This window comes from Monodelphis domestica, chromosome 2 (genome assembly GCF_027887165.1).
Source record: "Monodelphis domestica isolate mMonDom1 chromosome 2, mMonDom1.pri, whole genome shotgun sequence".
NCBI lineage: Eukaryota > Metazoa > Chordata > Mammalia > Didelphimorphia > Didelphidae > Monodelphis > Monodelphis domestica.
The window spans coordinates 119,254,573-119,269,484 of NC_077228.1; the positions used below are offsets into that span (position 1 = coordinate 119,254,573).

The following is a 14,912-nucleotide window of genomic DNA, read 5'->3' on the forward strand; positions in this document are numbered from 1 at the left end:
CCCTGTTCCCTCATCTTTTGAAGGATAAAATTATCATCAAAACATGTCTAAAAAAAGTTATTATTAACTGCTCTGTTTTTCCAGTGGCTCCCCAATACCTCAAGGATGGAACGGAAATTCCTATCTTTTCCTTGTAAAGCTTTTCAGTCTGGTCCCAACTATCTTTCCCACCTTGATCTAGCCTACTTTGCCTGCTCTCTGTTCCTAATATGTGGCGCTCTCTCCTCTAATTCTAACCCCCATCTCTAGATGAACCCCCCCCCCCCCCCCCCCCCCCGTCACCTACACTCTCTCTTCCTTCAAGACAGCTCAAGCATCACTTTTTTACATGAAGCCTTTCCCAAATCCCCCCAACTTCTCCCTCCAACAATTTCGTATTTATTTCTTTTTTCCTTTTTTTTTTTGGCTAATAGCCTATTGTACCTAAATCTCATTTACAAAAATCATTATCTTAGCCTGTTAGCTTTCCATATCAGATTTTTTTTTGTTGCTGTATGACTTGCCTTCAGGGATAAGCAGCGATGAAAACACCTGCTGAGCTCCTCTGATTTCCATTCTCTGGCCCAAAACTTTGTAATCTTGGCATTGCTTTCCAGGATCTTTCCAGGATCCTTCCAGCAGCATTTTTGCTCTCATCCATCACCAGAAGTAGACAGTAGAAATCTATTCTGAGAAGTCTTAGGAGGGTTCTTATGGAGCTTTTTTTAAATGTCTTACATGGAGGTAGGCAGCAGAACTCTACAGCTGACCTTTAGAAACTGCCTTTGTACCCTTGACCAAAGAGACACTGAATACCATAACGCTCTTCTCTTCTTCCTCTTAGCCTTACTGGATGATCTCTCACCTGAAAGCAACTGCGGCTCTAACTAATCGTCATTCCTTAGAAGTGAAGCACTAAGGGGCAGCTGGGTGACTCAGTGGATTGAGAGCAAGGCTCAGAGATGGGAGGTCCTGGGTTCAAATCTAGCCTCAACCATTTCCCAACTGTATGATCCTGGGCAAGTCACTTAATCCCCATTGCCTCACCCTTACCACTCTTCTGCCTTGGAACCAATACACAGTATTTGTAAGGTAAGGATTTTCTAAAAAGTGAAGCAGTAATATTTCCTCCTCAGAACATCTAGTTCTCTCCTATTTGAGGAGAGTCCCAAATATGTTTTTAGTTTAAAGTGTACAGTGGTCCCTCTTCCTTTCCTCCTTTATATAATATTCTTGCATTCCACTTTCAGTATATTGACACAGGTGAGGTTTCCCTTCTACCATTAGCTCCTTTTCCTACTGCCTTACTCCCCAGTGCCATTATCCCCAAGAGTCTAGAACACGAAGAGGCATTCCTCGAATCCTTTCACCTTCTCTCCAGAGACAGAGACTAGCCTGAACTTTGAACAGAGCAACACAGAAATCCATGTCCCTATAACTCAGATACACGTAGGGCCGTGGGATCTAAAGCTAGAGGGAGCCTTAGAGTGCAATCATCTTATTTTACAGATGAGGAAACTGAGGCTGTGACTTGCCCCAAATCATACAGGCAGGATACACAGAGCCAAGTACAGTGGAGCCCCAGTATCTTTGTCGATACCTTCCAAGACCTATTATGGATGGCTAAAACTGTGCAAATGAGCAAACACGTGTCAACCTTATATATAACATGACTTTCTTGTATATACATACACATAATAAGATTAGTTGTTAAACATATAGCAAGACATTACTAACATTAAATGCAGTAATAATAAAGCACACTGTATAGCATTACACAGTACCGTACAATAGTCCCCCCCTTATCCATGGGGATACGTCTTAAGACCCTCAGGGGATGCTTGAAACTAGATAGTACCCAACTTTATACACAGTTCTTGATTTAACTTTTTTTTTTCAAACTCTTAGCTTCTGTCTTAGTAGCATTTCTAAGACAAACAAGCAGCAAGGGCTAGGCAACTGAGGTTACGTGATTTGTCCAAGGTCACACAGTTGGGACGTATCGGAGATCACATTTGAACCCAGGTCCTCCCAACGCCAGGCCTGTCTCTCTATCCCTGGGCTACCTAGCTGCCTCCCACTTTAACTTTTAACACGTATGTTAACTGTACTATATAGTATTGGGCTCTCTCCTTCCCCTCCTCTCAGTGCTCTGACATCCCCACCCTCCCTTCACATAAAAAATGAAAAAATTCTCCAAGTGAAAGCAGAAGAACTGAGGAGCTCTCTGCTGGTGCTGGCAGACCACAGGGTGGACCTTTGGCTCAGAAAGAGGAGACCTTTGCCCACTCCTCTCACCCACCCAGCCCACCGGTAACTGAAACCATAGAAAGCAAAAGCATGGGCAAGGGGGGCACTGCTGGAATAGTGACAGGGTAAGAGCTGAAACCACGTTCAATGCTCTTTCTACCCAAGTTCCCTTCTTATGCACTCAATAAGGAACACCATGGAATTGAGTGCTTTAAAGATCTTTCAGCTCAACACTACTTGGATTTAGAGCTGGGGTCTAAAAGGGCTGGGAGAGCGTCTTACCTGGGGCATCGTAGCTGTCGACTTCCTTATAGGACACAGACATGACTGGGTGCTTGAGCTTCTCCCGGAAATCAGTGATGGTCTGGTAGACCAAGAAGACGGCCACAGCCATGAGCAGCAGGTAAATGAAGATTAACAGCACTGAAAACACATTCTTTAGGCATGCCTTGCTGAAACGGATGCTGCTGATGACAGATTCACTGTCTAGGACTGGATAACAGCAAAGTAATCATGAGAACCTTGTCCCTCACCTACTGAAAAAGACACTCCTAATCCCCCTAATTGTGAGTCATCTTTCCTTGTAGAGTTGGACATTCTTGAACCCCTAAAAAACTACATTACCCAAAATTCCTTTCAGTATTACCTAGAATCCTTTTCCCTTTTCCTCTGTCCTTGCCTTTAAATGATTTTATTTTTGCTGTGACTCCTCCCTCGCTCTCTTCTCTCATGCCCTGACTGGGTTCAGCTAGTTCTTTTACTTTAGTTATCATTAATAAAACTTTATAAAATGTAATATTATTTATTGTATAGTAATTTTGTGATTCTGTTTTTGCTGTGACTCCTCCCTCGCTCTCTTCTCTCATGCCCCTGCTGGGTTCAGTTAGTTCTTTTACTTTAGTTATTATTAATAAAACTTTATAAAATATAATATTATTTATTGTATATTAATTTTGTGATTCTGTTTTTGCTGTGACTCCTCCCTCGCTCTCTTCTCTCGTGCCCCTGCTGGGTTCAGTTAGTTCTTTTACTTTAGTTATTATTAATAAAACTTTATAAAATATAATATTATTTATTGTATATTAATTTTGTGATTCTGTTTTTGCTGTGACTCCTCCCTTGCTCTCTTCTCTCGTGCCCCTGCTGGGTTCAGTTAGTTCTTTTACTTTAGTTATTAATAAAACTTTATAAAATATAATATTTATTGTATATTAATTTTGTAATTCTATTTTTGCTGTGACTCCTCCCTCACTCTCTTCTCTCATGACCCAGTTGGGTTCAGTTAGTTCTTTTACTTTAGTTATTATTAATAAAACTTTATAAAATATAATACTTATTTATTATATAGATTAATTTTAATCTTTACACCCTGCCATAGGGATCCACAGCCCAGATACATCTTCACTCGCTCATCTGGTTCTTCTTGTGATAAATGACATTTATGAGTTGGTTGTCTGGGATCAGAGGGGTGACCTATGACTATTCAAAATGAAGAAAGGGAGCTAGCCCCCCCTTTTAAAATCATGCAATATATACTTCCATGTTCATCATGTAAAGAAGACACATATTGCTTATACATGAAAGAAGGGGATGAATGGGTAGGCTTTAATCTGCATTCGGACTCCTGCAGTTCCTTCTAGAGTAGAGGATAGCCTTTTTCATCATGAGTCTCCTGGTACTGTCTTGGATGCTTGCATTGCTGGTTAAAGTCAAGTCATTTAGAGTTGATCATCATACATTAATGCTGTTACTGTGTACAACATTCTCCTGGTTCTGCTCACTTCACTTGGCATCACTTCATATAAGTCCAGGTTTTTTAAATGAACATCCCATTTGTCATTTCTTTGTCATTCCATTATAATCATATACTACAACTTGTTTAGCCATTCCCCGATGGATGGCCATTCCTTCAGTTTCCAGTTCTTTGCCCCCACAAAAAAAAAAAAAACAACTGCTATAAATATTTTTGTACAAGTGGGTCCTTTTCCCTTTCTTTGATTTCCTTGGGATATGGACCTAGTAGTATTACTGCTAGGTCAAAGGACATGCGCAGCTTTATGCCTCTTTGGGCAGTAACTAGTCCTTACAAGGACTGAAACTCTTACCTTTGCCCTGTACTTACAGATGAAAAGAATCAGTGGTATAGGCCAGTGATGGTGAACCTATGTCATGGGTGCCAAAGATGGCATATAAAGTGCTCTCTGTAGCACTTGGCTACTTTCTTCCCCACCCCCACCCCAGAGTTCCTTACTAGAAAGGCAAAGGGACTGTGGCAGAGCTGCTCCTCTCCCCCTCTCCACCTTGCCTGAGTATATTTTTTCACATCCCTACCCCTCTGCCCAGCAGCCCAATGGGAGCACAGAAGGGGTAAGATGGGCATCTCACAGACCGCAGAGCTGGAGGGGAGTGGAGCACTTGGATTACTCCCCTTCTCTTCTCTACATTTGCTAAGGGCATTCCTCACTTCACCTACCCCTCTGCCCAGCAGCCAAATGGAAGCACTTTCTCCCTCCCCTATATTGGGGGGTAGGGAGGCATACCCAGCATGTAGGGGGAGGGCCACATGGCACTTGGTCTGGGGAGTGGGGTGGGGACAGGGCCAGCACTCCATCTCTAAAAGGTTCACCATCACTTATGTAGGCTATCTATAATTATGATAGAGTCAAGGCATTTTGGATACACCAAACCTGTGTTGAATGAATTTTGGAAAATAATTCCCCTGGAGGGCACCAGAGTAACATATCAGGGAGAGGTCAAGGAGCTCACCTTCTACAGGTGTATGGAAAGAACCCCACATCTGGAGTCAAAGGATTACAGTTCAAATGGCAACTTGCTACTTATAGCCATATGACCTTAGTTAAATAACTTCCCCTCTCTGTACCTTAGTCTTCTGATCTGCAAAATTTAAGTGCTTGGATAAAAGAATGCAATGGTCTCTTCTCTGACTCTAATCCCATTATGATCTTATGAATCTTGCTTAAGGGAAAAGTAAGCCTTAGCAATGGTGAATATGCCTCAGGCAAACTGGCCAACCAAGAAAATGTATACTGAATATGAAAAAAAAGAGTGGAATATATTAAATAATGCATAATTAGATCCAGTAGCTCCTGAAATTTTAGCTCTCAATGGTGTAGTGAATATTACAAATCAATGTTTAATAGGTAAAATATTATAAAACATTGGGGAAAGGAATCATAATCAAAGTAAAAACTCACAGAATATGTTGAAATTGAATCAATAAGCTATTTTTTTTAATTGTAAGAAAAAGGAATGATATTTTTTATGTCAGTGGTGGAATGAAGGAAAATTCTCATCTGTAAAATGAATGGAAGATAATTTTGGAAACATGACAGTTGAAAAAATGAATGGAAGATAATTTTGGAAACATGACAGTTGAATCGGATTACATAAAAAAATAAAGTGATTTGTTTAATAAACGATTTATCCAAAATGAAAAGAGACTAAGCAAAAAAAAAATAATAAGTTTAGAGGCTATACTATATTTGGCAGAAACCTGATCTCCAGAATCTTTAAGAGCTACAAATTTGCAAGAATAATAGCTATTGTTAATCACTAGAAAAACTGTTTTGATTTTTTGGTAACAACCAGAGAAGTTTATATGAAAATAAAATGAGGTACCACCTAACAGCTCAAAATTAGCAAAAATAGTTAAGAACAATAAAATTCAACATTGGAGGGATCATGGCATGCTATAAGATTGTTGGTAGAACTATGAATTCATGCAATCTTTTTAAAAGTAACCTGGCAGGGCAGCTGGATAGACAATGGATTGAGAGCCAGGCCTAGAGATGGGAGGTCCTAGGTTCAAATCTGGCCTCAGACACTTCCCAGCTGTGTGACCCTGGGCAAGTCACTTGACCCCCATTGCCTAGCCCTTACCACTCTTCTGTCTTGGAGCCAATACACAGTATTGACTCCAAGAGGGAAGGTAAGGGTTTAAAAAAAAATAAAAGCAATCTGGCAATGAGTTACAAAATTATGCCTTTTGAGTAAGTGATCTCACTACCAGGACTAGCTCCAAAATGTTATATAAAGGGAAATAAATGACTTACATAAAGATTCATATAATAACTTCAATTATAAGTAAAAAACTGGAAATAACCCCTATGACCAATCACTGGAAAAGATGGAATTAAGTGTGACATTAATATAACAGATTATTATTTTTAAAATAATAAATGTGAAAGATAAAATGAAATATGGGGAAATAATCTGATATGAATCAAAGAAAACAAAATCAAAACAAGACATACACTCTGTGACTATTATTAAAAATAAAAGCAACAGAAATCTGATAAGAATGCAGATGGAAAGAGATAGGAAGGGACACAGAGCATATAACTCTACCAGCCAAAATTCAACATAATTACGATAAGATCTTTATGCCCTACAAACTGGACCATTCCTACACTTTGTATTTTGTTTTGTTTTTCCTATTTTCCCCTAGTTGCCTGGTAAAGTTTTGTCAGAGAGAATTATAATGTTGTTTTGGAAAAACTATGGGATGAAATGGACTTTGCCCATATCTATGCCAAAAGAAGTGGAAGGGGCCCCCCAAGTTTCCTTTCCTAGAGGCATCAACAGCAGTATCCATTCCTTGGATGACACTCACTCACTCATGATGTTAGAGGGGAGGGTGAACCAAAAAGCAGCTCTGCTGAATGACCTCTTCCCATCTGGGGCTTTCCCTCTTTCTTACTCTCCCTTCTCCTGGCATCATTCTTTGTGACTTCAAAAACCACATCGGTGACAGTCATTCTTTAACCTGAATGGGCCAGTGGAAAGGCCAGGAGATCTTAGGTTCAAATTCTGGTTCTAGTACTAGCTCTGTGACCGTGGGCAAGTCATCTATCCTCTTCAAGGCTTAGTTTACTCATCTGTAAAATGGGAATAAGAAAACGAGAACTATCTATCTCACACCATTGTTGTAAGGAAAGTACCTGGTAAACCTTAAAAAAAAAGTGGATTATTATCATCATTATTATTACTCATCTCTACCTTACTTTAGCTACTGATTGGCATAGTCAAACTGGAGAGTTCCTCAATACAAACCTCCTGTTCAAGAAACTCCAATGGTGCCCTCCTACCTTGGAGATAAAATTTATTTGACTGGCAAAACTTGTCACACTCTGACCTCAAGCTACTGTTCCATGATTCCTGCTCGTGAATTCTTCTTCTTCATGTACTCAATGTGCCAGTCAACCAAATTGGCTTCCTTGCAGTTCCCATTAGCTGTGCAATTCTCCCAGAGTGTATAACATCCAAATTCTTAGCTTGGCTTTCACGGCCGCTCACAACGTGGCCACTACCTACTCTTTCAAGTTTTTCTCTCACTAGTTCATTTAAGTTATATTAATAGCTAGTGGTTAAGGCATTGTTGGTGGAGTTATGAATTGGTCCAGCCATTCCAGAATGCAATTTGGATCTGTATTCCCAATGCTATTAAATAGTGCATTCTCTCTCACTGTTCAGTACCATTACTATGGGTCTATACTACAAAGAGAAACATTTATAGTAGCTCTTTTTCATGGTGGCAGAGAATTGGAAACTGAGAGAATGGTCCTAACTTGAGGAATAGTTGAGCAAATTAGCCTATAGATGTGATGGAATACCATTTTATTGTAAGGAACGATGGAGACGGTTTCAGAGAAACCTGGAAAGACTTATATGAACCAACATGGAGTGAAGGGAATAGAATCAGGAGAATTTACACATGAACAATATGGGAAGAACAAAGAACTCTGAAGGACTTGGGCACTCTGATCAGCAGAATGATCAGCTATGACTCCCAAGGACTCATGGTGAAAAATGCTACGCATCTCCAGATAGAGAGGTGATGGACAAATGAGACACGGACATGGCCAATGCAGAAAGGTGTTTGATTTCATTAGACATGTTTGAAACCAGGTTTTGCTTGAGAAAATTAATTAAAAAAAAGATAATTGGCATTTGTATAGTACTTTAAAGTTTGTACAATGCTTTAAAACATTAACTCATTTGATCCTCACAACCCTGGAAGGCAGATGCTACTATTGTCCTCTTTTTACAGATGAGGAAACAGAGGATAATTGATTTGCTAAGGGACATATAGCTAGTGTCTGAGGTAGAACTTGAACTTCCTGACCCCCAAATCCAGCTAAAATAACAGTAGATCTGAAGAATCTATTAGCATCAATGGGACATAGTTTTGGAAATGCTAATTACATTACAGGATAATATATCCACATCCTTAATTTGCTTTCAAGACCACTCAGAACCTGATCCCTACCTGTTTTTCCAAGCTTTTCTCTCACTACTTCTTTTTTTTTTTTAAACCCTTACCTTACGTCTTGGAAGGCAGAAGAGCGGTAAGGGCTAGGCAATGGGGGTCAAGTGACTTGCCCAGGGTCACACAGCTAGGAAATGTCTGAGGCCAGATTTGAACCTAGGACCTCCCATCTCTAGGCCTGGCTCTCAATCCCCTGAGCTACCCAGCTGCCCCTTCTCTCACTACTTTTTTGATAAATACACACATACTTCTAGCCAAACTGGATATATAGCCAAACTCCATAATGCAATGCCTCTGCCCACCTCTTTGTCTTTATTTAATTTTTCTTTATTTTTTGAGAGGGCACTTGGATCTCCTCGTATTCACACATGTGGTAGTTCAGGTGTGTAATGTCCCTCTTCCACTCTTTTCTCTCCTTTATTTGTTTAAGTCTCACCCATCCTTCAAAGCCCAGTTCAGGTCCAATGTCTTCAGTAAAGGTTTCCATGACCCTTTTTGGGGTTCTCTTTGATTAAGCTATGTGACCCTAAATCATTCCCTTAACATACGTTTCCCCATTTGTAAAAAGTAGGAGTTAGAGTAGATAATCTAGATAGAAGGCTCCTGCCCGTTTGAAGTCTGTGATCCTATGAACTCCTGTATCACTTTAGGGTCAATGCTGGTACCTTGAGAGTCTCTATCAGCTGATCTTGTTATGAACCTTTTGCTGTCGTATCCTGCCTACAAACTAGACGGAGAGTTTCTCCAGAGCTTGCAAGGGTGATTTCTTGGCACTGATCCAGTAGCCAGCGCTCTGTAAAGGCTTCTTGGTCAGGATACTGGTGACGAAGGACGCTGGGAATCTCCTTTTCTTGTGGGGGTGGAGGGAAGAGATATGCAGAGTCTCAGGGGAAAGCCCAAGGTCAGGGATGTGTCCTTGGGGATTATTACCCAGGCGGTTACTTGTTGGCTCATGGAGGCAGCGTGAACCATAAAATCGTACACAGATGCAGAGCTCGAAGGAGAACATCTAGGTCAATTTCCTCATTTTACATTGAGGAAATCAAGACCCAGAGATGTGGTCCTAGAGAATGGCACCGTAGGCTGTCTGCGCTTGGATCCCCTCCTTACATTTATATCTGTGGTTCTCCCTAGTTGATATGTGCTCTGGACTTCTCCTCTGGACCTTTTGCTATAAAGGTTCATCTATAAAATGGGAAATGGAGATAATGACACCAATGACTGTACCTATCTGATAGTGGGATGATGTATGTGACACACTGCGTATCTCTAAAGCATTACATGTTCAGTGGCAGCAATCACAGTCATGGCACGGCCGTCTTTTTATCTCTCTTAGCACCTAGCCCAGGGCAATGAATAGGGCAGGCACTCAAAAATAGTTCTTAAATTGACTTGCTGAATATTTGTTACCCAGGTTTGGGGTTTCAGTTGTTTTTTCTTTGAAAGGATGGGAGGGAGAGACAGGATTAGGGACAGGGGGACAAAGAAAAAAAAAGAAAAGGAAAAGAAGAGAGTCATCAAAGCATTTTTTTTTTTTAATGTACTGAGGAAAGGCAGCTAGGTGGCTCAGGGGATATAATGCCAGGCCTGGAGAGAGAAGGTCCCCAGTTCAAATTTGGCCTCAAACACTTCCCAGCTGTGTGACCCTGGGCAAGTCACTTAATCCCAATTGCCCAGACCTTATTGTTCTTAGAAATGATACTTATTATAGATTCTAAGAACAAAGGTAAGGTTTTTTTTTTATTGCAACAAGGAGAACAAAAAGTCAGAAAGAATCACAGATTGGAGCAACTTTGAAAGGTACAATGTTGAATTTATTATTTATTTTATTAGATAGTTAAAAGAAAATCAAACTTAATAGAAGTTTGTTTCATGTCCTACTGGATACATGGAAATGCTTATTTTATAAACTGCTTAGTGATTAAAAAAGAAAAAAAAATTTAACTTTAAAATTGAATTGCTAAGAAAAATGTCTAAAATGTCCATATCCTTTGACCTGAAGAACCCACTGCTAAGCATAAACCCCAAGAAGTCCATGACCAAAAAAAGTTCCCATATACACTAAAATATTGAGAGCAGCACTTTTTGTGAAAGCAAAAAGCAATGCAAATAACCACCAACTGAGGGATGGATTAGGCTGTGCTGAGAGATTCAGTGTCAAAAAAGTAAAATACACTTATTATTATTATTATTATTAAAACATTATTATACTATAAGAAACTATCACTATAAGAAAGCACAGGAAGGCTTAAAGAAATTTAAAAAACCAGAGTCAGGAAAATGATATACATAATGATAAGAATGTAAGTATAATAACAACGCCAGCAAAGTCAAAACTGAATGCTTCAAAATTATAGTGATGAAGTTCAGTGTCAAAGAAGAGATAGGAGAATGCAACTGTTCCCACAAAAAATATACTGCTTTCTTTTTTCTTTTTTAGATGCAGAGGACAAGGGGGTAAAAACATTGCATAGAACATCAAGCTTTTTTGATTATGTTGGTTAGTTTTTTTTAATATTTTTCTTCCTCTTTTCTTATTCTTTATTCAAAAGGATGGCTCACTAAAAGATATTAATAAGGAAAAACAAAAACTGCGGTAGCAAGGTAGCTCACTTGGATAGAGAACCAGGCCTAGAGATGGGAGGTCCTGAGTTCAAATCTGAATTCAGAGACTTTCCTAGCTGGGTGATGCTGGGTAAGTCACTTAACCCCAAATGCCTATCCCTTACTTCTGCCTTGGAACCAATGCTTACTATGAAATCTAAGATATATGGTAGGGCTAAAAGGGAAAAACCCCTACACTGATGGATTCATTTTGGCATGTATTCATTAATCACTTACTATCTGTAAGGCACTCTGCTAAGTGCTAGGGAAACTGTTCACTATTCTGTTTGGTGAGAAAGGGTGGTAGTGGAATATATGTTCACAGAGAAGTAAATTCAGAATATTTTGAAAGTAAATATACAAGGCAATTTCAAAGGACCCGTGATGAAAAATGTTATCCACCTCCAGAGAGAGAGAACTGATGAACTCTGATGCCAACTGAAGCATGCTTTTTAAATTTTTCTTTATTTTTCTTGGAGCTTTTGGTCTATGTTTTCTTTTGCAGCATAGCTAATATGGAAATATGTTTTGCATGACTTCACATGTATAATCAATGTCAAATTGTTTGCCTTCTTAAGGAGGAGAGTGTATGGGAGAGAGGGAGAAAATTTGGGAGACTCAAAATTTAAAACAAACAGAATATTTAAAAAAAATTTGTTTAACAGAAGAAAACAACTGCTTGATCACATGGTTAGATGGGGATATAATTGGGGTTACTCTAAATGATGAACCTAGTGCAAATGTAATAATATGGAAATAGGTCTTGATCAATGACACATGTAAAACCCAGTGGATATTGTGAATCAGCTACAGGAGGGGAGGAGGAAAGAACATGAATCATGTAACTATGGAAAAATATTCTAAATCAATTAATTAAATAAACTTAAACTTTTTTGTTTACCATACAATTGGGAAATATTTAATGAAATAATTAAAAAATATTTTTTCAAAAAAGAAAGCAAACACAGTCATTTCACAAAAGACCCTACAGCCTTCCAGGAACCCCCAGGCCATCTATGATCTCAAAGTCTCCCAGTTCTGACTAAAATCTTGAAGGTGTCTCGCTCTTTTCTTTTGAGAGAGAGAGAGAGAGTGAGAGAGAGAGAGAGAGAGAGAGAGAGAGAGAGAGAGAGAGTGAGAGAGAGAGAGACGGAGAGAGAGAGAAAGGGAGAGAGAGAGAGAGAGAGAGAGAGAGAGAGAGAGAGAGAGGAGACAGAGAGACAGAGAGGAAGAGAGAGAGACAGAGAGAGAGAGAGAGAGAGAGAGAGAGAGAGAGAGGAGAGAGAGAGAGAGAGAGAGAGAGAGAGAGAGAGAGAGAAGAGGAGAGAGAGGAGAGAGGAGAGAGAGAGACAGAGAGAGGAGTGAGAGAGAGAGAGAGAGAGAGAGAGAGGAAGAGAGAGACAGAGAGAGAGAGGAGAGAGAGAGAGAGAGAGGAGAGAGGAGAGAGAGAGACAGAGAGAGAGAGAGAGAGAGAGAGAGAGACAGAGAGAGAGAGAGAGAGAGAGAGAGAGAGAGGAGAGGAATGACGAGAGATGAGAGAGAGAGAGAGAGAGACAGAGAGAGAGAGAGAGAGAGAGAGAGAGAGAGAGAGAGAGAGGAGAGAGAGAGACAGAGAGAGAGAGAGAGAGAGAGAGAGAGAGAGAGGAGAGAGAGAGAGAGAGAGAGAGAGAGAGAGAGAGAGAGAGAGAGAGAGCACAGACCTTTATCTCCTAAAGGCAGGAAATAAGTATCTTGGCTGTTGGTGGAACTTCCTAGATAACATGGCAGAGCTGAAACCAGAAGAGGCTAGCCTGGGGCTCCACTTCCTGCACTGACAGTTTGTACAGGGCCCTGAGTCTTAGATGTAGCAACTAAAAAAAAAAACAAAAACAACAAAAAAAACAACAAAGAGACAGAAGAGACTAAAATTCGCTATGATGACTAGTCTGTTTCTTTAATAAAAAGAAACAGAAAAGAGATTCCTTTTATGGAATTAGCCTAATGGTTTGTTTTTTTTTAACTCTTACTTTCTGTCTTAGTGACAACTCTAAGACAGAAGGGCAAGGGCTAGGCAAATGGAGTTAAGTGACTCGTCCAGGGTCACATAGCTAGGAAGTGTCTGAGGTCAGTCAAAAAGAATTCTGATGTTCTTCTAGTGTAAAAGTCCTGATCACAAAGGATGGAAATGTAGCCATCAATTCAATATGAGTTACTATGGTACATGGCATGGGTGCCCATGGCTGTTATGTGTCAGGAGAGGTCTAAACTTTAGACTAGACTGAGATGGATAGTGTAGATACTGAGGAAGGTAAGACTGCCCTGAGCTTCTAACCTGCTCAGATTACATTGGAAGTTCCACAGTCGGTTCGGTACACTGTGCTTTAGGGAAGGCATGGGAAAACTGGAGAACATGTATTTAGGAGATGGCGACCAAGGCAGTGAGAAGACTAGGGACTGCCATTTAAGCATCACTTGAAGGAACAAGCAATGTTTTAGTCTTGAGGACAGAAGACTTAGGGGGAATATGATATCTGTATTCAAGTACATTGGGCAGCTAGATGGTGCGGCGGATAGAGTGCTGGGCTTGGAATCAGGAAGACTCAATATCCTGAGTTCAAATCCAGCAATAGACACTACAAGCTGGGCAAGTCACTTAACAATGTTTGCCTCAGTTTCCTCATTGTAAAATGAGCTGGAGAAAGAAATGGCAAACCACTCCAATATCTTTGCCAAGAAAATCTCAACAGGGTCAACAAAGAATTGAACATGACAGAAAAATGAAAGAACAACATTCAACTATTTGAAGTGTTGGAAAGAGGATTAGGTTTGGAATTCATTATAATATATATATATATACATATATATATATATGTATATATATATATATATAATGGGGATTCATGGTTTCCTATTCAGTCATCTTTTTGAATTCTGTTATACATGTGGAAATGCTCCCTTTCCTCTGGTGTTAATGTTTAAAAGAAAAGAGCAATTAAAAATGAGAATTAGACTTATTCAACTTGGGCCCTAAAGAACATATTAAGAATAATAAGAGAAAGGTGTGCTATACTTGGAGTTTATTTTATTTCTTTAATATTTAAGATTTTTTTCCATGGTTCTTGTTTTCTCCTCCTCTTTCTTCTCCTCTCCCAGAGTTGACAAGCAATTCCACTGGATTATACGTATATTATTGGGGTTTAATGTAAAGCCAAAGTTCCCAACAATTAGAACTATGCAAAAGTAAAATGAGTTGTCCCAGAAAGCAGTGGGTTTGTCATTATTGGAAGTCTTCAAGAAAAGGCTGAATGACTACTCACTGGGCAGCTTTTGCAGGACCAGATGGTCTCTGAGGTCCCTATCAACAGGGAGCTTTTGTGATTCCCTGATTCTCTCCTGAGTCTCAGGTCCCTGGGAAGCCAATGGTTCCTGCTCCCTTCAGGCAAGTAAAGGGAAGATACCTATCTCCTGTGGAGAGCCCTCCTGACTAACTGCATGAAAGCCAATGACTTCATAGACTTTCCTAGTTCATTACCTTCCCTGATTCAAGTACTAGAAGAAACTGCATCAAGATATAGCCTAAAACCTACTCAGAAACTGAAGTCAGGCCAGGACTATCACATGTCAACTGACCTGCCTAGCAGGCTGCAAGTGTACCCATCCGAGAGATAATGACTACTCCTGTTCTCATATCACTTTAAGGCTTACAAAGTATTTTTTCTTACAACCACCCCATAAGACACACAGAGACAGGCAGGGTTACTACCCCATGTCATAAGATGAGGAAACTAGGGTTCAAGGTCCCGGTCACACA

At 39.9% G+C, this 14,912-nt stretch overlaps 1 protein-coding gene across 1 annotated transcript in view; it reads right to left on the reverse strand.

Moving 5' to 3' along the window:
• PACC1 (proton activated chloride channel 1) overlaps positions 1 to 14,912 on the reverse strand; it is a 42,167-nt gene that overhangs the window by 17,801 nt on the left and 9,454 nt on the right. The window contains exon 3 of the mRNA XM_007481712.3: positions 2,512 to 2,721. Within this exon, the coding sequence (XP_007481774.2) occupies positions 2,512 to 2,721 (210 nt within the window). The remainder of the gene's footprint in view (positions 1 to 2,511; positions 2,722 to 14,912) is intronic.